We start from the raw sequence: 26,946 nt of genomic DNA on the forward strand, positions 1-26,946 counted from the left end.
AAAGGCCTCTAAAATGGTCGTCACTAGTTACCACAGCCACAAAGTCATAAACCCCGCACATTTCTACAATTTATCTTCATAAAATGTGATTTTAAACCTACCTTAACCACACTGCTAACCTTATGCCTAACCCTAACCTTAAATTAAGACCAAAAAGCTATTTTGTTTTCATGAACTTTTACGATATAGCCCATTTTGACTTTGTGGCTGTGGAAACCTTCTAAAATAGATTAGATTGCCCAATCTCATTTCATGGACTTTTGATCTGTGCCTCTTTCACCTAGCAGATGTGAAGTCTTGTGCTTGAACTGACCTTAGACAAAGATGATCTATTTCAGTGTCTGGACTGTATATCTGACTCAACTACACTGCAGTATGGGGCAATTTAACCTTTACCCCCGTCTCATGATGAGCTGGCACCGGAAGTAGGAAGTAACTAGCTAGGAAGTCTTCAAGAAAGCATTGTTCCTAGCTAGCGCTCAAGCAAACTACGCGTCGGGTATTTTTTATTTAAATACCTCAGCGGTCGAGAGCCCTCTAGGAAGACCAGTCTCCGTGCACCCAATAATTGAAGTATTTTAGGTGAGTACTGCAAACCGTTGCATGAAGTGAGTTTTAGTAGGCCTGTGCTGAACATTAGCAGTTAACTTTGTCACAACAATTGCGCGAAATCCAGCTAGTATGCTAGTTAACTAGCATATTTAGCTAGCTACGTCATTATTTCGTGTTGGCAATGTATGGTCTTTGGACAAACTTCTAGCTAGCCATGCAGCTAACGTTACTAGTAATTTATACGTAATATCCAGCCAGATAAAAACAGTTGGCTTGTTAGCGACCTTTTTTACAAGGCCTTAGTTCAAATGTAGGCACACCCAAATGTATAAGCACAATTAAAAGTATTTGAGGTAATAAAGCAATAATCCTTAAGTGTCCTAGGCGCACTTGTGCTCCAAAATTAAAATTCCAGGTCGCACAGGAAACTATTTAGGCCCATATCTGAGAAATGGTAGCACTGTAGAGCCCTGTAGCTACCTTATTTGTTAGTTAGCAGCTTTGACCAATTTGTATAACTAACTAACATTGATGACAGAGAATATGTTTGTAAGCCACCTTGACAGGTTTCTTAAAGCTACAAAATCTAACTTTCTGGACGACCCGACCAAATTCACACAGATAATAATAATAATATGCCATTTAGCAGACGCTTTTATCCAAAGCGACTTAGTCATTTGTGCATACATTTTTTTTTTTTGGTGTATGATACTTAAATATCTGTAATTCTCATTGAAAGCAAGACTAAGAAGCGGTAGATCTGTATGTGCACTAATTCTATGCTTCCCATTCATATGTTTAGTTTTTGTCTTTTACTTTCGGTTTTGTGCAATGATTGTCAAGATATAAGATATTTTTGGTTATCGAAAATATATTGCACAGCGGGTTAAAGGTACAATGATTCATAAACTGAAATCAGGCGAACGACCATTTTTTGCAACCAGGAAATAGCGGCGCGATTTCTGCTTATTGCAAGTATTCCCAGTATAGTCAAAAATGTTTATAACTAACCCAAGATGGACCACAGCCTGTCATTTCCAATGGGAACAAATGAGTCATAGTGGGAACAAGCAAGCAAGGAGGGAGCAGAGCTAGCGAAATCCTATTGGCGCGTTCTCGCATGTATTTGCATATTTCCGTTAGGGAACGCCTACTCTGAAGTGCGCGTGTGCAATAACTAAATTCGCCCTTGCACTCCTTAAATGCAATTTTTTAAAACTTTGGCAACGAGTAAAGTCTACAAAACGTAGTCCACTAAATTCGTAACATATTTGAGTTTTGGGAACAGAACTGTATTGACTTCAAATGTTTTGATGAGAACATTTGCAGAATGTGGTAGTGATTGGAAACGCCAAGTGGATGCTTCACATTTATACATCCTGTGAAATATCTGTCTCATTGTTCTATCTGTGGTATAGTGTTATTGAACTCATATAATTTGAGAAGGCTGTCGTGTTCCCCTTGGACAGCTAAAGATGGAGCTGTTGCTCTATCATTCTTGCTTAACCTGGGACACACCCACCCAAAACACAGTGGAGTCAGTGATGTCTTTCTGGTTGTATCGTCACTAGATGGCACTGGGACCCCACTGAGAAGATCTAATCCTAATTGATCTGATTTTCCAATCAGGTCCACCCTCTGGGAAGGAATGGGTAATTCCAGTAGTTCTTTGATCACTTTCCTTAGTCCCATTATGTTTAAAGTAGTCCATGGACAGCAAGGCATAGAGTGGGGTAGCCTCTTTTTAGAATCTGAGAGTGGAAGACTTACTCTCCTCTCTAACATGTAGGCTCAGCATTCCCGAACAGCCCCATTACAAGTCAGAATGTTGAAATAAATGTCATTTTAACTAACATGCTGACCAGACCGCTCGCTTGCGTCCGCCATTGCGCGCAAGTTGATTTTGTCCTCCCACACAAGACGCGATCAGTAACAGCAGGTTGAAATATCAAAACAATCTCTGAACAAACTATATTCACTCAGCTTTCCTAGTTGTAGGTCTATCTTGCTGTCTCTGTTCCATTCTCCTTGAAATGAAGGGATGTGAACATTTTGTGCCAGCATTAATTAAAGGATACAATGACATGTTTTAGACTCATGTTCAACTGTCCAAAAGTATGTTTATGGTAGTGGGAAAAAGTTTTTTAATTGTTTGTGTTTACATTTTTCAGCAAGCACACTGATAACCTTGAATTATGTCGGATAACAGTAGTGTTCTTGATTTCAACAAGCACACTAATGAAGGGGGTTACTTTATGTTTTATGTGCTTAACGATCACATTATTTTTTTTCTCACAGAATCTTATCTGATCAACATGAGTCTACAGTGGACGGCGGTGGCCACGTTCCTTTATGCTGAGGTCTTCTTTGTGTTGCTTCTGTGTGTGCCCTTCATCTCCCCCAAGAGGTGAGCAACCCAGTTGCACTGCAGTCAACTGGTCAAAACAAAGTCTCCATGGACACAGTCTAATTCCAATAGTGCAGTATCTAATTTGCCATAGAAAAAAATGCCTTGTAATTCCTCGATTGCTAAAAAAGATTTGATCTCATGCCCACTTAATGAGTTGCGCTCTTGGCAGGTCTTCTTGCGAAGTGGGAATTGCAAACATTAAACACATATTAGCCAATACTCTTTAGTCAAAATGTGACTTACCTCCCATGAGACTTGGTTGGGTTACACAAGTGATATAAAAAAATAAAAAGTTGAGGTTTAAATGCATTTCTTGTCATTCAATAACCTGTTAAATAATATCTTTAAGATATACAGCAGTTGCCCAGTCTCACTTTCAAATGTTAAAGGCCCAGTGCAGTCAAAAAAATATATATTTTCATATTTCCACACTGAGGTTGGAATAATACTGTAAAAATTATAATGCCCTTTTTTAGTGTAAGAGCTATTTGAAAAAACCGCCTGAAATTTCAGCCTGTTGTGGTGGGATGGAGTTTTGGCCTGCCTGTTGACATCCCCAGGCGGTAAATTAGTTAATAGACCAATAAGAGAGTTCCAAACCTCTTTGCCAGTAACGGCTAGTTTTCAGTTTCCCCATCCCCACTCAGACCACTCACAGACAGTCATAGCAAAATTCTTGCTTGAGAAATTTATCTTTACTAAGAAGCTATTTAAAAAAAAATCTTTTTTACCATTTTAATTGAATACAATCACAGGAAGGTACTTAATTGTTACCCACAAATGATTTGATATTGAGATTTTTTAAAAAAAACTGCTGCATTGGGCATCTTAATGAATGTATCTTTTCAGATGGAGTAAGATCTTCAAATCTCGTCTGGTTCAAACTATTGCATATTATGGAAACACCTCCTTCATGGTAGCCATTGCCATTTTAGTCTTCTTACTAATCGGTAAGTGTGTGTCATCCACTGTCTACACCCAAACATATCAACCTTCGTTCACAGGTTTTGATCACTTTTTGTTAATTGTGCTGACGATAACAAATTGTGTAGTGGCCGAGACAAACCCACACCACCTTAGTCTTCCATAGTTTTCCCATGCTCTTGTCTGTGTCTCTATGTAGATGCGTTCAGGGAGGTACGGAAGTACAGTGTGACTGAGAAGGTGGACCTGACCAACAACCCAGTGGCCGTAGATCACATTCACATGAAGCTGTTCAGGGCCCAGAGGAATGAGTACATTGCTGGCTTCGCCCTGCTCCTATGTGTGTGAGTATCCATGCCTGCCCACATCCTCCCCCGCCCAGAGCACACCAACTGGCTCCAGCCTGTTCTTGTTTAAGAATGCTTTCTGAAGTAGGAAGGTTGATGTTTAGCTACTCTGACTTTGCGCTAGCGCCCCTGGTTTCTTAGCACACAATCACTGTAGGCATCTGTACCTTTCAGGAACCACCCATTTGTCACCATATTTCTGATTTGAATTATGAAATAATTACATTTTACAGTTTAAAATAACTGCCAATCATGTTATTAATAGAATAGCTGGAATCACTTGTTAGTAGGACAAAATACATGAAGATGAAAACGCACATTGTTTGTCATCAGCCCAAACGATATGTTTGTTTGCCCTTATGCTAGTGATGAGTAGGTGGTGTGTGAACTTTATTCATCTACTGACATTTTACAGTAGTGATTGAAGGAATGTCCGGTTGGAGGGGGCGCTAGCTAGCTAGACATTTTCCATTCACAAGTCTCATCCTAAGTGTAAAGCCTGGTTAACATGACTGGATGAAGATCGTCTGACGTAGTAATATACCGCTCTTTTAATGCCTGGTTGTGTCCAGTCTGCATATCTTCTCCATACAGGGACCCTGTCATATTCCTCTGAATGGTATGCTATTCATAGACCTTCTGGTGGCTACTACAGCTTTTTGCGCTACTACTTTGCTCTACCATTGCTTCCAGGTTTGGGTGTTTGGACTTGTAATCATTTGGACAGCTGCGTCTGAGAACCCAAGCGACATGTGATCAAGCAACTGGTGATGAGATTTAAATTTAGCCTCTGGATGCCATTCCTGACTGTAGACCTATAGCTCAGGATTCACGTTACTAGCTGCCTAGTGTTACCTCACACACAGGGTCTGGCCACTTAAATGGCACCAAAGTAACTAACTTATGGCGTTACATAACAGTGCGTAAGGACATCAAATAGACACGTAAAAAAAAAAAATGGCTGAAACGACTTGTCTTCTACTCCTTTCGCATAGACAACACGTTAGATTATTTACAGCATATTATTTGCATCATGTTAGATTATTTGCAGCAGGGTTGGCCAAAACTCGGAAATTGGCCGCAAGTGATTTTAATGTAGGAAATTTGTTCACAATTGTTCCCATGCGTAATCCACACCAGGTTTGGGCAGTATCCAGATTTTCTCTCATCCTGGGATTTACGGTATTACCGGCATAGCACACAATGGGGTGCTAAAAATGTAAGAAAAGCCTATTGGGCCTCTATTACCAGAATGCTAACAACATTTTCACAAACTAATAGCAAAATCACACACTGTTAGCTAAATGCTAATGAGAGAAAATGAACATAACTATTTGCAAAGACGGGCAAATCCAGCTCATTTAAGTTTTACAAGCATAGCTAGTAGCTACCAAATGTCGTTTTCGGTAAATGTGGACATTTTTAAAAGCTAATGAGAAATGTTGCAAATTAACAAAGTTGTGACGCATGCTTTTCTGAAGGAAGAGCAGCATGAGATCATAGGGGAGGAGACGCTAGAAGGAAAACGCTAGAAGGAAAACGCTAGAAGGAAGCACGGGGTAAAAATGTCAACTGTACAGATAAAGATCTCTGGCTGAGTTGACTTCTGGCCAGGGTTTCCGTTAGACGGTAATAGCCTAATATATATTAGCCGGTAAAAAATTGAGAACCCAATTTAAATAAAATTGGTGCCGGCCAACTGTCCGGGAGAAAAATAAAAATTCCTATTGCGAAATAATGCTTTTTATTAATTGATGGAAATGATAGTCGATTGAAATACATTTGGCTGGTCATGCTTATCGGTCTATAGGTTCATTTGCATAATTTAGTGGAATTAAATTGGCACCTGTACAGTATATTTGTATCTTATTTATCACACTCGTACAGCATAGAGACAAAGAGCCTTTGAGCTGAAAATCTGTCAGACAGTGCGACAGCTGCTTCTACAACATCTTAACAACAAATGCACAGGCAACGGAAGGCAGGCTTCATCAGCGCGTCACACCACTTTGCAATGAGCTGGAGGCAGTATGCATTTTGAAAACATACAGTACCTGTCAAGTTTGGACACCTATTAATTCAAGGATTTTTCTTTATTTTTACTATTTTCTACGTTGTAGAATAATTGCGAAGACATCAAAACTATGAAATAACACACATGGAATCATATAGTAACCAAAAAAGTGTTATATTTGAGGTTCTTCAAATAGCCACCTTTTGCCTTGATGACAGCTTTGCACACTCTTGGCATCCTCTCAACCAGCTTCACCTGGAATGCTTTTCCAACAGTCTTGAAGGAGTTCCCACATATGCTGAGCACTTGTTGGCTGCTTTTCCTTCACTCTGCGGTTCGACTCATCCCAAACCATCTCAATTGGGTTGAGGTCGGCGGATTGTGGAGGCCAGGTCATTTGATGCAGGACTCCATCACTCTCCTTCTTGGTAAAATAGCCCTTACACAGCCTGGAGGTGTGTTGGGTCATTGTCCTGTTGAAAAACAAATGATAGTCCCACTAAGCCCAAACCAGATGGGATGGCGTATCACTGCAGAATGCGGTGGTAGCCATGCTGGTTAACTGTGCCTTGAATTCTAAATAAATCACAGTGTCACCAGCAAAGCACCATAACACCACCTCCTCCATGCTTTATGGTGGGAAATACACATGCTGAGATAATCCGTTCACACACACCACTTCTCACATAGACAATGGCAGTTGGAACCAAAAATCTCCAATTTGGACTCCAGACCAAAGGACACATTTCCACCGGTCTAATGTCAATTGCTCGTGTTTCTTTCCCCAACAAGCCTCTTCTTCTTATTGGTGTCCTTTAGTAGTGATTTCTTTGCAGCAATTTGACCATGAAGGTCTGATTCACACAGTCTCTTTTGAGCAGTTGATGTTAATGTCTGTTACTTGAACTCTGTGAAGCATTTATTTGGGCTGCAATTTCTGAGGCTGGTAACTCTAATGAACTTATCCGCTGCAGCAGAGGAAACTCTGGTTCTTCCATTCCTGTGGCGGTCCAGTTTCATCATAGCGCTTGATGGTTTTTGCGACTGCACTTGAAGAAACTTTAAAAGTTATTGAAATGTTCCGTATTGACTGACCTTCATCTCTTAAAGTAATGATGGACTGTCGTTTCTCTTTGCTTATTTGAGCTGTTCTTGCCATAATATGGACTTGGTATTTTACCAAATAGGGCTATCTTCTGTATACCCCCCCTACCTTGTCACAACACAACTGATTGGCTCAAACGCATCAAGAAGGAAAGAAATTCAACAAATTAACTTTTAAGAAGACACACCTGTTAATTGAAATGCATTCCTGGTGACTACCTCATGAAGCTGGTTGAGATAATGCCAAAAGTGTGCAAAGCTGTCAAGGCAAAGGGTGGCTATTTAAAGAATCTCAAATATAAAATATATTTTGATTTAACACTTTTATGGGGTACTACATGATTCCATATGTATTATTTCATAGGTTTGATGTCTTCACTGTTATTCTACAATGTAAAAAAAAATAAAGAAAAACCCTTGAATGAGTAGGTGTGTCCAAACTTTTGACTGGTAGTGTATACTTAATTGTTTGAAACCTCAACGTTTTACTACACGTTGTGAGGCATGTTTTACCTAGCTTCAAAGTAGCCTAGCCAAAATCAGACCGTATCCGTGGAGGCAATTATTTTAGATCAACTTTCTTTCATTGTCCAGTAGCCAAAGGCACAACCCTAGGCATATTAGCAACCCATGCTAGTTGTTGCATATTAGATCTCCCCTCTTTCTAAATTTCTAACGGATATTTTCATCTGTCACATGAAACCGCTCGCATGTGCCGTGCGCTTTTGAAAACGTTTTTCCCGCTAATTGCAATATGAACAATCGCGTGTAGTCTACTGCCTTGTGCTCATTGCTGCGCTTATAATGTGAAGAAATAATAGTTAATCAACATTTGAAGCTAAATGTTCTGATCTGTTGCATCACATACTCATGTAACTTTTTAACGATTTTTTTTTAAATGTAGCCTAGGCCTATTGGTTGTATGAATTTTGAATCTATCATCCCACAACTGTCCCAGAGTCTGTTTGGAATAGGACATTTCTATCTCGACAAGTTGACCAATAGAATAGGTTAACTTTTCTATTATGGGGTATTGTTGATCGACAAAGGCAAGTGATTTTGCTGTTCGTTACTCGTCTTGCTGGCTGAAAATGTAAATGTGGACAGTTATTCTAACGTCTTCAAAGTGCGCATCGGAATTAGGTAAGAAGGACCGCACATCGTTCCATTCTGTACTTGCATGTTCTGTTAATGAGAGCTACCATAATCTAAATATGATATCTGTTATTCTGAGCACCGTGGCTGGATGCCCTAATCAGGTTACGCACCCAATGCTTATGGGTCCGGTACATTTAAAATGCTGCCGGTCAAATTTCCAGCGCCACATTTTCCTAACAGAAACCCTGCTTCTGGCAGAAAGCCATTATAAGATAGCAGATGGCAAACATTTAGTAGTGAATTGCATACAAGTTTAACTTCACCTCGTGTGCTGTCGAACAGAGACTCGCCGGTAGATGTAGAACGCTATGTACTCACCATCTCCTGCTTTCTCCTGTTGTGCTATTTACAAACAAACACATGACTGGCTCAACTGTTCTGGGGAACTACGGTAAGCGTCGTCGTGTAAAATAATGTGACTGGTGAAATGAAGAACGCAATCTGCTTGCTCTCTTAACGCGTTGCACAAGTTGACTGCGGGTATTCACTTAAAAAGTACCTACAAATATTCACATTTATTAAAAAACGTCAAAAAAAAATTTGGGAAGATATTGAGAAACCATCCTGTGGCTTTTTACAAATACCCCAGTATACTGTATACCTCCCAAGCCTATTGTGGGCACGTGGTTTTAAACAAACGTAAGCAAGGTTTGAAATGACTTTTAGTCATATCTGTTTTGGGCTTCTTGTGGTCAATTTACAGTCTACAAATTATTTGTAATTATGTTCCGGCCCCCCCACCATCCACTCAAGAAAAAATGGGCCCATAGCTGAATCTAGTTGATAATCTCTGATTTACAGCATATTATTTGCATTATGTTAGATTATTTGCAGCCATATTTCCACTGTGGAAGGGTTTGCTCCTGTTTTTGTATTAGGTCTGCTGAAAGTTTGCGGTCCTTGTTTTAAAGGCAACGGGGAGGCATCATTTATGTGATATTAGTACTACATCCAACGCTTCTGCGTATTTTAGGGAATTACAACGATGATATAACTATACAGATGAAATGACGGTGACGTTTGTTTACAAATATGGTATTGGAGCTGACCCTGTGTGTGTATAGCTTCTTACTTTCTCCTGTTTTTATTTCTTGGTTTTTGTTCCACCTTACGTTATTTTTAGTGCTACATTGATATTGACAACGGCATTGTTGGGGTTGAAGCTCGCAAAAAATGCATTTCACTACTTGTGCACGTGACATTAAAAACTTGAAACATCCTGACTTGCCCTATGCTGTTTTCAAGTGCAGTGATATGGCTTTTCTAAATGTCAACAACCACTGCAATAAACAAACGAGTAGGAATATCAAAGAAACGTCAAACGCCATCCTTTATGGTTTTGTTCATTAAAAGCAGTGTAATTGTAGTGCAAATGAGTGTTACTATGAAAGTGTTGTGAAATGTGTTGACGTTTTAACAGTAACTGAACAGGCACTGAGCAGAGGGTCAGTTTGTGTGACAGGAGCATGAGAGCAAACTAGGCTAACTACATTCGTCTGCCCCCAGTGTAACTCTCTACAATGCTGACGCTTATCTTCTGCGTGTGCCCCTTGCCGAATACAGTGATCTCAGAACTTATTTATTCCATATATTGCATATACTATTTGAGTGTAAGGAGAATCCACCACCACAGTGTTTATAAATGCTGTTATAGTTGATCTTATGGCAGGATTGACGGAACTATCCATGCAGTTCCTTAGCATGCAAGTAATCACTTAAATCTCCATTACATTTTGAAGAAGCATATACATCATGCTGATGAGATTGAGATAAACATCACATCTAACTAGCTGGCTCTAATACACCTTATGTTTGTTAAAGCAATCTGATCTCAAAGCATTTTGTATTATTCTGTACGTAAATGCGCCACTCCATTTACTATATGTGGTATGTAACCGTACAATGTTACGAATTTGCAAAACGTATGATATGTTACGAATTCTGGCTAGCTAGGCTAAGGGTTAGGATTAAGTTTAGGCATTAGGTTAATAGGTTAGTGAAAAGGACTAAGTAGCTAAAGGGGCGGCAGGTAGCTTAGTGGTTAAGAGCTTTGTGCCAGTAACCGAAAGGTTGCTGGTTCTAATCCCCGAGCCGACTACGTCAAAAATCTGTCTGTGCCCTTGAGCAAGGCACTTAACCCTAATTGCTCCTGTAAGTCGCTCTGGATAAGAGCGTCTGCTAAATGACTAAAAATAAATAATAAAATAATATAGAGTAGTAAGTAGTTATAAAGTTGTTTGTGATGAGATTCGTGCTCTCAACCTTTGTGCGATACGCCCACCCATCCTCCCTGACCAACCACCCTACTTTTTGTTTTTGCCTCCTTATGTAACCATACCAAACGTAACATATCATACTCATTTGAGTGTCCTGGATTCACGTTTACTAAGTTACATCTAGTCTTTGAGATCAGGATGGTTAAAGGATAACATGATATGCAAAATGATGTCATATTACCTAAGAACTTAATTTATTAGAAATTCATGAATAGTTCAGATTGACTGGATTTATATTTCTGATTTGTTTCAAGTATGAAATTGAGGTAAATATGTTTACAACATTGCCCTTGGTTAATTGATTAGACAGACATTTTTCTGGTCAACTGTTGTAAGTTGAAAACATTTACAGTTCCTAGAAGTGTGATGTGCTTTCACAAATGTAATGTGCTGTCATTTTATCTTGGGTCCAGTATGACCTTCTCAATAAGGGCCCATCACTCACACAGATGTCTTATCATCTGATACCCTTAAAAGCTGCCATTTACCTCATCATGATTCCTTGGATACCGCTGAAACTATGAAATGACTAGTGCAAGTCTTGGGCCTAAACCATGGTTGTCTTACTCTCCAGATTTCCATACTGCATATAATGTATTATGTATTTATATGCTGATGTCACAAAATGAATTTCCATGTAAATGGACAAAGTATATTGTCGTAAATCTTAACTGTCTTGAAACACTCTTAAAAGTTAACCCCTTCCCATGTCCAGGTTGCTGAGGCGGCTGGCCACCCTGCTCTCTCAGCAGGCCACTTTGATGGCTTCCAACGAGGCCTTCAAGAAGCAAGCCGAGGGGGCCAGTGATGCTGCCAAGAAGTACATGCAGGAGAATGAGGAACTGCAGGCGGTGAGCTGGGGTTGGGTGCTATACAGGACGCTGTTGTGCTTCTAATGTCAATCGTGACCTTTACAGGTTTTTTAGCTTTCTCGGTAAGGTCAACACATAAGACATCCTTAGATATATTGAGGTAAATGCCTGCATGTGATTTATGTGGGACAGGATGTCCTCCTGTGCTTACTAAAGTCTTGTGGTTTACTGTTTGACTGTCCAACATTTCTCAGAGCTAGGTGCTGGGTGTCAAAGGCAGAATGATGCGTGGAAGTTTCATTTAACCAGCGTTCTGCTGCTGTTTCTTTGACAGCCACAGGGGGGCAACACTGTACCCTTGGTTTAGTAGGGTGTCATTCATGCAGTTAACATTTTAAATGGCTTCATCCTCACCTGAGATACAATCAGTGTGTTTTTGAATCAGTCATCCAAGAGATTAGCAAAAAAACAATAATTATTTAGTTTTTTACCAACCATTATCCCAATTGCTATGATGGCTCTAAAAGGTCCCTTGTTATTGCCACATTAAGTGTTTGATATGAAAAGCAGTACGTTAGTGGAATTAGGCTACTTTAACATCACAATATAGGCCTAGTGAGTACTCTCTGCTGACGTGTTTGGTCTTGACCAGGATATGAATGTTCTGCTAGATCAGAACTGCCACTTTTCTGAGGTTTCCCTTTGCAGCTCGCTTTATTCAGGCTATTATAGGGATTAGGTCCAGACCCATATAATATTAACAAACCTACTAGTGTTTGGAAGAAGGCTTCATTTACTCCAAAGCATTTATAAACACTTGGAATATTTTCCTACCAATGGGTATTGAATTAGAGTGAGCAAACAGATATTCTGGTCTGTCTATGGGCTGAGTGTTTGAGTTTAGATTTAATCAACAAACTGGTTTCATTTGGTAAATAAGCACTGCGGCTGAAGCTTGTAATGCACCTCAACTACGGCGGTGACAATGTAATCATTCAAAACATGGATCTCGGTTTTGCAGAAGGTCACCATGCATGTGGATGCTCCACAAGCCAAGGGCCTGAACATGCCGTCATTATTTATGACCAGCAAATGGGTCTAACGTGCTGAAGAGTGGAACCATAAGCTAGATAATATACAACACTGCAGCAATGTGGGGATGGAACTATTTCAATTTGGACTCTTACGTTTAGATGGAGGTTTTATTTACACAAATTTGGCCCGCCAGCAAATCAGCTCCAAGTGATTTTAATTTTGGAAATCTCTTCCAAAGTATTCCTACGTAAACGAGATATGTGATTGTATAAGCAAGATTTGAAATTGTTTTAGTCAAATATTATATCTGTTTAGGTTTCTTACTGTCAATTTGCAGTATACAAATTTGAGTAATTATGTTCCGGACCCCTGACCATCCGCTCAATAAATAATTGGCCCGCGGCTGAATGTAGTTGATGATCCCTGGTTTACAGTAAAGAGAACTGATTTATTTTAAATTATTTATTAATCTATTTTATCCCTCACCAAGGCCAGAGGCTTTAAATGTATTGTGACTAGCTCGTCCTCAGAAGTCTCAGGCATTGCTAACCCTGAAATGAACTATTGGGTACGTCCCTTGACCCTATAATCCTCTGGGCTCCCTCTACCCAATCACTGAGTAATGGCTGTCCATATTGCTATTGATTCCCTGCACTGCCTATCTGAGCCAGACTCTGACTAACCCAGCTATTGATCTATTTAAGCAATAAGGCCCGAGGGAGTGTGATATATCGTAATTAGAACATTAAAAAGTAATGTTTTGCCATACCCGTCGTATACGGTGTGATATACCACGGCTTTCAGCCAATCAGCATTCAGGGCTCAAACCACCCAGTTTATAAACTAGAATGAATACACCTCATCTTCTGTAGTGGACTGAGCTTACTGCAGAGGACTCGAACTGGGAGTTATGGAAATGTGTTTCTTCTCTTTGATCTAACCAAGATTGTGTATGAGGCTCCTTGCCATAAATGGTCAATCTTAGCTACAACTAGGCTAGCTACGTGTTTTGCTTTTTCACTTGCGTCATCAAACAAATGCACTGTAACTGCTTGATTCTTAATGTATTTTACAGCATGCAACATTTCTTAGCCTAGATTAGTAGATTCTGTCTGGTCTTAGAATCTGTAAGGAACAACCCAAATCCTCTGGTCTAGATACAAGGCCTGTTCCCCCTTTGGGAAAATCCTAACCCTGATCTGTCTGATATTATTTAGACATAAAGCTATTCTCCTATTAGACCTAGAGTTGGGACACTCTTCAAATGGAAGTCCTTAAACTATTGTATTTGTCAGATGAGTCCTTAATCAGGTGCTAGTGACATCAGTGATAGTTCCCTATGTCCCTCCAGGACATGGATTCTGTCTTCCTGGTGATGTGTTGCATGGTGTGGTATGTTCAGTCGTGGTCAAAAGTTTTGAGAATGACACAAGTATTGGTCTTCACAAAGTTCGTTGCTTCAGTGTTATGAGCTATTTTTGTCAGATGTTACTATGGTATACTGAAGTATAATTACAAGCATTCCATAAGTGTCAAAGGCTTTTATTGACAATTGCATTAAGTTTATGCAAAGAGTCAATATTTGCAGTGTTGACCCTTCTTTTTCAAGACCTCTGCAATCCGCCCTGGCATGCTGTCAATTAACTTCTGGGCCACATCCTGACTGATGGCAGCACATTATTGCATAATCAATGCTTGGAGTTTGTCAGAATTTGTGGGGTTTTGTTTGTCCACCCGCCTCTTGAGGATCGACCACAAGTTCTCAATGGGAATAAGGTCTGGGGAGTTTCCTGGCCATGGACCCAAAATGTCGATGTTATGTTCCCCGAGCCACTTAGTTATCACTTTTGCGTTATGGCAAGGTGCTCCATCATGCTGGAAAAGGCATTGTTCATCATCAAACTGTTCTTGGATGGTTGGGAGAAGTTGCTCTCGGAGGATGTGTTGGTACCATTCTTTATTCATGGCAGTGTTCTTAGGCAAAATTGTGAGTGAGTCCACTCCCTTGGCTGAGAAGCAACCCCACACATGAATGGTCTCAGGATGCTTTACTGTTGGCATGACACAGGACTGATGGTAGCGCTCACCTTGTCTTCTCCAGACAAGGTGTTTTCCGAATGCCCCAAACAATCGGAAAGGGGATTCATGTTTTTCCTGGAGAGAAGTGGCTTCTTTGCTGCCCTTCTTGACACCAGGCCATCCTCCGAAAGTCTTCGCTTCACTGTGCGTGCAGATGCACTCGCACCTGCCTGCTGCCATTCCTGAGCAAGCTCTGCACTGGCGTTGCCCCGATCCCGCAGCTGAATCAACTTTAGGAGATGGTCCTGGTGCTTGCTGGACTTTCTTGGGTGCCCTGACACCTTCTTCACAACAATTGAACCTCTCTCCTTGAAGTTCTTGATGATCCGATAAATGGTTGATTTAGGTGCAATCTTACTAGCAGCAATATCCTTGCCTGTGAAGCCCTTTTTGTGCAAAGCAATGATGACGACACGTGTTTCCTTGCAGGTAACCATGGTTAACAGAGGAAGAACAATGATTTACGGCGCCACTGATCTATGGCGCCGGAGAAGATGGCTGCCGTTTTACAGCCCTCTAACCAATTGTACTATTGTGTGTTTTTCCGCATTATTTGTAATTTATTTTGTACATAATGTTTCTGCCATCGTCTCTTATAATTTTAAATGATTTGTACCAATGCATCGTGCAAATTACTTTGAATGTTTTGGTTTGAATGATAGTGTTGATTTCGCTGGGTATCACAATCAATTTACTTGAAAATGCAGATGGATCAGAGGAAACTATCAAAAGCAAGGTATCAAATAAGATCATAGTTCACATTGCTGTTCCAACTAGCTAGATTACAATGACTCACTTAGTGGGGCAGCTAATCATAACAGTTCAGTTTGTGATAAAGGCACAAAACATGTTTCATAAAAATATTTGGAAATCGGGCCATCTCAGGTTTGACCCCTGGTAGCCGTGGCGGCATTCCTTCTAAATGGCCACCAGAGTATTTTTCTAAAATGGACTGTTCTGGTAAGATGTCACTAGGGTCAGGCTTGAACTTTTTAAAGATCTCTCTGGAAACCCAGTGAAGGGTTTAGGTTCCACAAACAGTTGTTGATGCACAATGTTTGTAGCATGTGCTAGCTGAACTGCATCTATAGCTAGGTTTCCATCCAATTGGCGACAAAATTCGCATAAAACTATTTGCGTTCTATAGCAAAGGTGCCAACTCTGATATAGGCACCTGCGCTCTAGCCAACAGTTTGCAATATACAGTGCGGGTAGGCTAGCCTACATTATGAGATTATTATGGACAAATGACCTCGATTTTATTTGTATTTGTCAAACGGCAGCCAAGCATCGATCATCATGTCACCAGAATAAGACCCTTGATATTTATTGGAAAGGCGTGTCAAGCTCAACTTGCACATTCACCACTCTGAAGTTCATCATAACTTATTTCATCTGTATCCTAAAACTGCATGCTTTCCAGAGTCTTAGTGGGAGTACCACACATGTCATCATGTGACTCCAAGTTGACTTTGATATGGTGGTTATTATATCAATATTTGCACATTAAAAGCTTTTCTACTGCCATTTCTCCCATAATTAATTTTACCAACACAAAGAGCCCACCTTGTCTAGCGTATTTTGTTTACCTACTGCCTGACGTGACAATTTTATCTGACTTGTACTTTACTTGCATAAACCAGGTTTCCACCCAACCTTTTTTATGTTGTTACCTAGCTCACAGGTTTTAGCTAGTGCAGAACCAATGTCTTCAGCAAATACCATCAGAAGATTCCTTCCCTTGTTTTTGGCCCGCATATCAGGAAATTGACCCTATCAAATGTATTTGAAAAAGCCATTTTTACATCAGTGCTTTACAGATACCCAGCCTAAAACCCCAAAGAGCAAGCAGTGCAGAGGCAGAAGCACGGTGGCTAGGAAAAACTACCTAGAAAGGCAGGAACCTAGGAGGAAACCTAGAGAAGAACCAGGCTCCAAGGGGTGGCCAGTCCTCCTCTGGCTGTACCAGAAATCGTTCCCGTCAGTCGTGTGCTGTTTACTACTGCATTAGGGTTAATGCCAAGATGCTCTTTCCTGAATGTGTTTATTTTATTCAACTATTAGTGTTTTTTTATTTATTTATTTTTTATGATTATTTCTGGTCAAATCCTGCTCGGAATAGGGATTTGTTCCCCAGTGTGTTCAGAGTACCACTGTATTAACTCTGAAGGCCATATCAGGTCATTGGGGGAAACAGCAGGGGAGTGAAGGGCATGTAGGCTGTGGTGTGTTGCTTAAGACCGTCATACACCTCAGACATGAGTGCTGTGGTGGATGATTCTAGGAATGGGAGCCTGGGAGTGGAAGGGGGTTTTGAGTCATTGCTGCAATCCATGAGGCTCAGGGCCAAGACCAGCAGCTGGGTGGTGGGCTTGGTATGAACGTCTGTTAGGTTCTGAGGCTGTTGGCTGGATGGAACCAGTAGATGCAGGTCACACTAGCTTTATGTAGGCTAATGGTCATTAGGGACTGTGACGATACCAGTATCACTATATTACATGGCAAAAATGAAAACGCAAGGCAGACCAAACCCCTTTTGGTCCTTTTTTAAAACCTGATGTAAAATAGTGTGTGCAATAACATGGAAAATAAATTAATGTGACTCTGGATGACAACCATGATGTTTGTTTCCAACATTATTCTGGTGGCCATGGAATGGAGTCATTCTGGGGCCGTCTGAGCGCACCTCCTGCAGTAATATTAAACAGGAAGCAATCTTAGTGAGACACAATGGATGGGTCATCAGTAAGGCCCTGTGTTTTGGTTAATTATGTCACATGACCTGGATTTTAACCTTTTATTTAAAGCTTTTTCATCAAACTTGCCCCTTTTTGTCATTTTATGGCAGATGGTCCAACACCATCCTCAGACAATTGCTTTCATTTTTGGTGTAGTTCTAGTTTCTGGATAAGGTTCAGAACCAGGTCATGTGACACGATTTAACCGAAACACAGGGCCCTAGTCATCATACATGTGGGAAGCATGGGTCTGAGCTAGTAGAGATTTAGGCTGTATACAATGCTGATTTACCTAAAGTCCACAGTGAAAAGCAGATGGCGACCTGCTTACAGTAGGAGTACTTATGCTGTTGGACTCTTGTATGGCTCAATTACCCATGCTCTTTATATTCCTATCGGCATGAAATTGTTTTCACAGAGCTACCCGTAATTCATCAATAAGACTTAATGAAAACCACAATATGTCCAAATGTCATACTTTCCTGTAACAATTTTTACACTGAACAAAAATATAAACACAACATGTACTGATTTCCTTGTCTCCCGAGTGGCGCAGTGGTCTAAGGCACTGCATCGCAGTGCTAGCTGTGCCACTAGAGATCCTGGTTTGAATCCAGGCTCTGTCGTAGCCGGCCGCGACCGGGAGACCCATGGGGTGCTGACTATAGGAATGTCCACCAGAGCTGTTGTCAGATAATTGAATGTTAATTTCTCTACCATATGCCACCTCCAACGTCGTTTTAGAGAATTTGACAGTACGTCCAACCGGCCTCACAACCGCAGACCACGTGTATGGAGTCGTGTGGTTGAGTGGTTTGCTGATGTCAATCTTTTGAACAGAGTTGCCCCATGGTAGCGGTGGGGTTATGGTGTGGGCAGGCATAAGCTACGGACAACGAACACAATTGCATTTTATCGATGGCAATTTGAATCCACAGAGATACCGTGACGAGATCCTGAGGCCCATTGTCGTGCCATTCATCTGCCACAGTCACCTCATGTGAGACCATGGCCTGTATATTACCTACCTCATGTTTTGGAAAGGCCATTGACACTTGCGCTAATAAGTGATTTTCAATACATTTCAGGGATAATATTTTTCCCCTCCCATCAACACTGCTGGAGTAACAGAACCATGGATGACTTGGACTACTTGCTGAATGATAAAAACAAAACAAATGGACCACATAAATCTCTAAAATAAAAATCCATGTTTTAAATTTTAATTCACAATTAAAAACTTTACAAGGTAAAAGTGACTATCAACAACAAAAAATGGGACAAATAGTATGACAACTGAACTTGTAAAGCTTAAATAAAACAGACATACAAGACAGGACATACAGTGGGGAGAACAAGTATTTGATACACTGCCGATTTTGCAGGTTTTCCTACTTACAAAGCATGTAGAGGTCTGTAATTTTTATCATAGGTACACTTCAACTGTGAGAGACGGAATCTAAAACAAAAATCCAGAAAATCACATGTACGATTTTTAAGTAATTAATTTGCATTTTATTACATTACATAAGTATTTGATACATCAAAAAAGCAGAAGTTAATATTTGGTACAAAAACCTTTGTTTGCAATTACAGAGATCATACGTTTCCTGTAGGTCTTGACCAGGTTTGCACACACTGCAGCAGGGATTTTGGCCCACTCCTCCATACAGACCTTCTCCAGATCCTCCAGGTTTCGGGGCTGTCGCTGGGCAATACGGACTTTCAGCTCCCTCCAAATATTTTCTATTGGGTTCAGGTCTGGAGACTGGCTAGGCCACTCCAGGACCTTGAGATGCTTCTTACGGAGCCACTCCTTAGTTGCCCTGGCTGTGTGTTTCGGGTCGTTGTCATGCTGGAAGACCCAGCCACGACCCATCTTCAATGCTCTTACTGAGGGAAGGAGGTTGTTGGCCAAGATCTCGCGATACATGGCCCCATCCATCCTCCCCTCAATACGGTGCACTCGTCCTGTCCCCTTTGCAGAAAAGCATCCCCAAAGAATTAGGATGGTGTTCTTGGGGTTGTACTCATCCTTCTTCTTCCTCCAAACACGGAGAGTGGAGTTTAGACCAAAAAGCTCTATTTTTGTCTCATCAGACCACATGACCTTCTCCCATTCCTCCTCTGGATCATCCAGATGGTCATTGGCGAACTTCAGACGGGCCTGGGCATGCGCTGGCTTGAGCAGGGGGACCTTGCGTGCGCTGCAGGATTTTAATCCATGACGGCGTAGTGTGTTACTAATGGTTTTCTTTGAGACTGTGGTCCCAGCTCTCTTCAGGTCATTGACCAGGTCCTGCCGTGTAGTTCAGGGCTGATCCCTCACCTTCCTCATGATCATTGATGCCCCACGAGGTGAGATCTTGCATGGAGCCCCAGACCGAGGGTGATTGACCGTCATCTTGAACTTCTTCCATTTTCTAATAATTGCGCCAACAGTTGTTGCCTTCTCACCAAGCTGATTTGCCTATTGTCCTGTAGCCCATCCCAGCCTTGTGCAGGTCTACAATTTTATCCCTGATAAAAATAATAATATGCCATTTAGCAGACGCTTTTATCCAAAGCGACTTACAGTCATGCGTGCATACATTTTTGTGTATGGGTGGTCCCGGGGATCGAACCCACTACCTTGGCGTTACAAGCGCCGTGCTCTACCAGCTGAGCTACAGAGGACCATGATGTCCTTACACAGCTCTCTGGTCTTGGCCATTGTGGCGAGGTTGGAGTCTGTTTGAGTGTGTGGACAGATGTCTTTTATACAGGTAACGAGTTCAAACAGGTGCAGTTAATACAGGTCATGAGTGGAGAACAGGAGGGCTTCTTAAAGAAAAATGAACAGGTCTGTGAGAGCCGGAATTCTTACTGGTTGGTAGGTAATCAAATACTTATGTCATGCAATAAAATGCAAATGAATTACTTAAAAATCATACAATGTGATTTTCTGGATTTTTGTTTTAGATTCCGTCTCTCACAGTTGAAGTGTACCTATGATAAAAATTACAGACCTCTACATGCTTTGTAAGTAGGAATACCTGCAAAATCGGCAGTGTATCAAATACTTGTTCTCCCCACTGTATACAGCTAGAAACCAGCTCCCAGGAAAAAATGCCTGCATGGTTCCGCCACACATAGTATGAAAAATGTATGCACTCACTAACTGTAAGTCGCTCTGGATAAGAGCGTCTGCTAAATGACTCAAATGTAAATATAATGTTTCAGCATTACGCACGGCCGGCCCCATGTCACAAGGATCTGTTCACAATTCCTGGAAGTTGAAATATCCCAGTTCTTTTATTAGGGCCTAATTTAATTAATTTCAATTTACTGATTTCCTTATGAACTGTAACTCAGTAAAATCTTTGAAGTTGTTGCATGTTGTTCAGTATAGTCAGCTATCCACAACCTGTAATCAGTTGTTTTAAAGGGAATTCTTCATTTTTCTTGTCAGAAACTGAAGGATGCCGGCGTCGCTGTCCCAGAGGTGGGCAAGAAGCCGTCTGGCGTTGGAGTACAGGAGGAGAACAAGACGTTGAAGGCAGAGGTTCGCTCTCTGAAGGATGAGCTGGAAGCCACCAAGAAAGGTGACTAACAGTTTTTACCTCTAGTGGAGATTCTCTCTACCAAATGGTGATAGCTGGATGGTGATGTATTGTAGAGATGAAAATGGGGAGAAAAGACCAATGTACAGTGGCCTGCCCTCTTGTCCTGACTGTATGGTGTGTGTGTGTGGCTTGCCTAGTCCTCCAGAAGTCTGACGGTGACGTGAAGGCAATGAAGAAGCAGGCTGAGAACCTGACGGTGGAGTATGACCGCCTGCTCAACGAACATTCCAAGCTGCAGGTCTGTACTGGAAACATGTACACACACCCACCCACAGAGGCACAAACACACCAGGCTTTCCGTTAGCTGGTAATAACCGGCTTTTGTCACCCCCAAAAAATAGAAAAGCCACTAAATAAAGTCGAATTGTGAAATAATGCTTTTTAGCCTATTCATTGATGGAAATACATTGACTGGTCATGCTTATTGGTCTATAGGTTAATTTGCATAATTTAGTGGAATTAAATTGGCACGTGTGTACAGTATATTTGGTCTGCGTCTTTATTATCACACGCTTAAGCCTACAGTATACATTTACATTTACGTCATTTAGCAGACGCTCTTATCCAGAGCGACTTACAGATACAGAGCCTTTGAGTGGAAAATCTGTCAGGCAGCGCGAGAGCAGCCGATGCAGCATCTTGTGGTGCTTTCAAGACAACTGGGAAATTATGGCTCTATCGTCCCACAGCTGTCCCAGTCTGTTTGGAATAGGACATTTCTTTCTCCAACAAGCTGACCAATAGAGTAGGTCAACTTTTCTACTATGGGGATAGTAAATCAACATAGGCTAGTGATCTTGCTGTTCGTTACTCATCTTGTTGGCTGAGGAAAAGTACATCTGGACAGTTATTCTAACATCTTCAAAGGAAGGACCAAACATCGTTGCATTCTCGACTTGCGTGTTGTGTTAATATTAATTACCATAATCGAAATGTGATTTCTGTCGTTCTGAGCACTGTGGGTGGACGCCTTAATCAGGTTACGCACCCAATACGTTTCTAAAACGTCCGGTAAATAAAAAATGTTGCCGGTCAAATGTCCAGCGCCACATTTTCCGAACGGAAACCCTGACACACAGACACTGCGATCTGAGAAAAATGACTACAATGTTGATCAGGCAACAGTCTCATTGAGTAACAATGGATGTGTCATGTGTATGTGCTGGTAAGCATGGATCTGAGCTAGTTTACTATCGCGGTTTACTATTGCGTTATGAACTCTTGAACCTAAGAGTGCTGCACCAAGACACTGCACTAACCCTACATCATGTTGTGGCCATTCAAGACCCACTGGTGTATTGACCTGAGCAGTGACTGATAGCTTAGTAATGCTGAACATATCCCAGTCCCACCTCTTTCTCATGGCTTATGCAATAGTCTTATGATGAAATGAACACTTCCCACTTAACCGTTGCACTTTTACTGGCAGGTGAGTCAGTCGGATGTCTTGCAAAAAATGAAATTAAAGACATTTTACATTTCTAGCAATCGGGGACATAGGCCACAACTTATTGAATGACCTGCCACATGTCGTGTTTCTTGTTAAAGTTTTTTTTTTTTTTTTTGCTATCACTTGAGGCTCCAGACATAATGTCAGCAGGCAGGTGGTCTGGTACACGTGTAGCATACATGGCTACTTAATGTTCACACGATTTGGATCCGTGGGTTTTTGAACCCCTCTGAGCTCGTGGTACCTGATCTCTTGGGGACTTTATTGCCCTGGCACAAGTCTCCTGGCACAAGTCTCCTGGCACAAGTCCTTTACCCTGCTGCTGTAGCCTGCCCACTTCATTCAAATTTAAACAGGAGAAACCCCTGTCATACGCATTCACTGGCCCATGGCCCGATGTTCATGTAACCTATACGCAAAGGATAAATCAGTTGACTTATTTAGACCAGAAGTCACGTCGGGTATCAGAGCTCTCAGGGCAAGCAGTGCAGAGAGACGTGCTGTAATTTGAACTTGAGATTTTACAGCCTTATCTGTAACATGGTAAATCCATGTGTGGAAGTTTTTGGTAGGTTAACCTTTAGTTCCTTGTATTACTGAAAGGCCAGTTGATCATCAGAAAATGCATAGTTTCATTTATATAATAAACTGTGCCAATGCAGTGTTTGTTAGTTTGTGTTGACTTGTTTAAATTGCAAAATGGACTGTACTATATTTTTACGCTCCACTTAATGCTTTCAGTTTATGTATAAATGAACAGCTATAGTTGGTCATTGTGCTTTTATACTGAACAAAAATATAAACCCAACATGTAAAGTTTTGGTCCCAGAATTTTTCCATATGCACAAAAAGCTTATTTCTCTCAAATGTTGTGCACAAATTTGTTTACATCCCTGTTAGTGATCATTTCTCATTTGCCAAGATAATCAATCCACCTGACAGCTGTGGCATATCAAGAAGCTGATTAAAACAGCATGATTGTTACGCAGGTGCACCTTGTGCTGGGGACACTAAAAGGCCACTAAAATGTGCAGTTTTGTCACACAACACAATGCCACAGATGTCTCATGTTTTGAGGGAGTGTGCAATTGGCATGCTGACTGCAGGAATGTCCACCAGAGCTGTTGCCAGAGAATTTAATGTTCATTTCTCTACCATAAGCCGCCTCCAGTACGTCCAACCGGCCTCACAACCGCAGACCACGTGTAACCGCCAACCCAGGCCGCCACATCCGGCTTCTTCTCCTGCGGGATCGACCAAGACCAGCCACCTGGACAGCTGATGAAACTGTGGGTTTGCACAACCGAAGAATTTCTGCACAAACTGTCATAAGCCATCTCAGGGAAGCTCATCTGCATGAATGTCGTCCTCACCAGGGTCTTGACCTGACTGCAGTTCGGCGTCGTAACCGACTTCAGTGGGCAAAGGCTCTCCTTCAATGGCCACTGGCACGCTGGAGAAGTGTGCTCTTCATGGATAAATCCAGGTTTCAACTGTACCAGGCAGATGGCAGACAGCGTGTATGGTGTCGTGTGGGTGAGCGGTTTGCTGATGTGAACAGAGTGCCCCATGGTGGCGGTGGGGTTATGGTATGGGCAGGCATAAGCTACGGACAATGAACACAACTGCATTTTATCAATGGCAATTTGAATGCACAGAGATACCGTGACGAGATCCTGAGGCCCATTGTCATGCCATTCATCCGCCGCCATCACCTCATGTTTCAGCATGATAATGCACAGCCCCATGTCGCAAGGATCTGTACACAATTACTGGAAGCTTAAAATGTCCAAGTTCTTCCATGGCCTGCATACTCACCAGACATGTCACCCATTGAGCATGTTTGGGATGCTCTGGATCGACGTGTACGACAGCGTGTTCCAGTTCCTGCCAATATCCAGCAACTTCGCACAGCCATTGAAGAGGAGCGGGACAACATTCCACAGGCCACAATCAACAGCCTCTATGCGAAGGAGATGTGGTGGTCACACCAGATACCGACTGGTTTTCTGATCCACGCCCCTACCTTTATTTTTAGCTATCTGAGACCAACAGATGCATATCTGTATTCCCAGTCGTGAAATCCATAGATTAGGGCCTAATGAATTTATTTTAATATACTTATTTCCTTATATGAACTGTAACTCAGTCAAATCTTTGAAATTGTTGCATTTTATATTTTTGTTCAGTGTATGAATCGTTTTTCTGAATCCCTCTTCTACAGGCAAGCAGTGATGCTCAATCGCAGGACAAAAAGTCTAACTGATCGGGAGAGGAGTGTTGACGTGTTCATACATCCACCGTCAATAACAGCCACCCACCACCACTGCTTTGCACAGGAAGTCACTAGGTGCTGAATGTGCAGACCTGCTGGAGGAGGATTCGGTTTATCTGCCTTTAAAGCCTCGCTACTCTGATTTGTTGTGGAGCACAATGGATAGCAATGTTTTTGTTTGGTTTGCCTCCGTTTGTGAAACCACCATATACTTTATCTGTGTTAGCCATTTTCATTCCATTTGAAATTAAATGAACGAATTGCACATCTGAACAGATGATCCTGTGCCTCTTTGAATTTGAGAAGGCTATGTCCCCCGTTGTAAGTCTGATTTTAGTTGTTCAACCAATGTATCTATTCTGAGGGGACCAGGTAAGAGTTGTTGAGGTGACATTTATTCAGATGATATCTGAAAGAAAATATGGAGTTGGGAGTCACCTTTGGACTTACTGTAAGGTGTGGTTAAACATCTTATTCCATGAGTGTCACTATTTCTATTTGTTAATTCTTCATTCTTGTATTAAATATGATCTGTTAGGATGTGTTGCCTGTTACTCATTAGGCCCATGAGACAGACAGTACTGTCATTAAGTGCGTTGTATTGTATTGGTGGGAATCTGCATATGCTACTCTGATAGAAAGCGCTTTCATCTTTACTCCCAGGCCCATTTCATACCTTTGGCTGAACGAATCTGGGATTTAGCATGTCTTGTGTTCTCTGAAGCCCTTATCCTCTTGATTTGTTAGAAAATTATAACTTGTTCCCTTTACCTCGTCTGACTGCACACTTCTGTATCGGTGTGACCGACTTGCACCACTCATGTCTGGTTTTAAAACACTGAGTCTGCATAACCTGATATGAGACGCGCTCTACTGGAATGTAGGGCTTCATCATGGCGTCCTTCCATTTGAAGTCAGTTTGCCTCTAATCTCATTGGTTGAGATGGCATTTAAAAACACGGTTGGTTCAGTCTTTCAAATGTTATTAGACACAGAAGGTGATATTGTTTATTAAACTTCTTTGCGATCTCACACACTCTGCCTTTTTCTTTCCTGTTTTCCCACTTGCTGATCATGGAATGGTCTACTTGGAGCGCTTCACCCACTGAGAAATGGCCATTACATTTTAATCGGAGGGAAAATTAATAAACTGCATAACAAGCTTTCCCTGCCTCCTAGATACAATTTGAACAGTGAGGGCTGTAAATAAATCCCTCATTAAGCAGCAACCTAAGAATTGTGGAACTTGTCACTTATTAAATAATCAACCGGCCTTTCACCAGGCGACAGTGGAATATATAGCCTGGCAACTTCTGCTGAAATGAGTGCTTTGGATCATCTGAGGAATTACATCATGAATTGTTGCACCTGGTAAAAATAGGGTCACTGTCATGGCCCCTCTGACCTTTAGGGCAGATGGGAACCTGTCTAGTTTGTGATATTAACATGCCTAAGAACAAGCATGAGCACACTATTCATCCATGTTTACAAGTAATATCAGTGTTTTTAGTTACCTTCATCTATAATGCGTAATTTACAAGGTTACCGAGCAGCCCTAGTAGTCGAGAGAGCGTTATTTTGCTTTCATCTATTTTCTTATGGGCGAGGGTTTTGTTTTGGTTTGTTGAACTATTTACAGTAGGTTGTAGACGTCTGTAAGCCATCTGATTTTTACACGGCACATGTTTTCCTCATGACCATATTGTTAATAGTTTGTTCCGTTTTTTCAGACACTGGTGATATTCCTTAGTCCAAGGGCTATTGAAATGTATATTCTCAACAGAAAAGATGTCTTACAGGTTTTGCAGATATTGTCCATCTTGCTGTACAGCCATTGACGTTTGACGTTATATATTTTTATTCTATTACACATAATTTGGTAGCCTTAAATGGGATGTAATTTAACTATGACTTATTTTTGCATGCTGACTTTCTCACAGGAAAACTGCATTAAATCATATGATCTTCTACTGTCCTTTCAAGAAATGTTGGTTAATTATGTCACATCAATGTTTTCCCCTTGTCTTGGAGGGAAGGAGTTTTATGTTTCATTATAACTCAATTTATTTACCTTGATTACAGCATCTCTGTTTGCAGTCAACTACATGTATGAGCATGGTAAATGCTGTTGGTGTGTAAAGCAAAATAAAGCTATTTCTCAACAATG

The 26,946-nt window shown here is 41.2% G+C and overlaps 1 protein-coding gene across 1 annotated transcript; it reads left to right on the forward strand.

Annotated features, from left to right (window-relative positions):
- Positions 1 to 312: 312 nt before the first annotated feature.
- On the forward strand, positions 313 to 26,946 carry bcap31 (B cell receptor associated protein 31). The gene is made up of 8 exons (XM_041857066.2): positions 313 to 582; positions 2,851 to 2,959; positions 3,812 to 3,912; positions 4,086 to 4,230; positions 11,501 to 11,636; positions 20,901 to 21,033; positions 21,192 to 21,292; positions 24,729 to 26,946. The coding sequence occupies exons 2-8, from the start codon at positions 2,868 to 2,870 to the stop codon at positions 24,768 to 24,770; spliced, it is 750 nt and encodes a 249-aa protein (XP_041713000.1). The 5' UTR covers positions 313 to 582; positions 2,851 to 2,867; the 3' UTR covers positions 24,771 to 26,946.

This window comes from Coregonus clupeaformis, chromosome 30 (genome assembly GCF_020615455.1).
Source record: "Coregonus clupeaformis isolate EN_2021a chromosome 30, ASM2061545v1, whole genome shotgun sequence".
Lineage (NCBI taxonomy): Eukaryota > Metazoa > Chordata > Actinopteri > Salmoniformes > Salmonidae > Coregonus > Coregonus clupeaformis.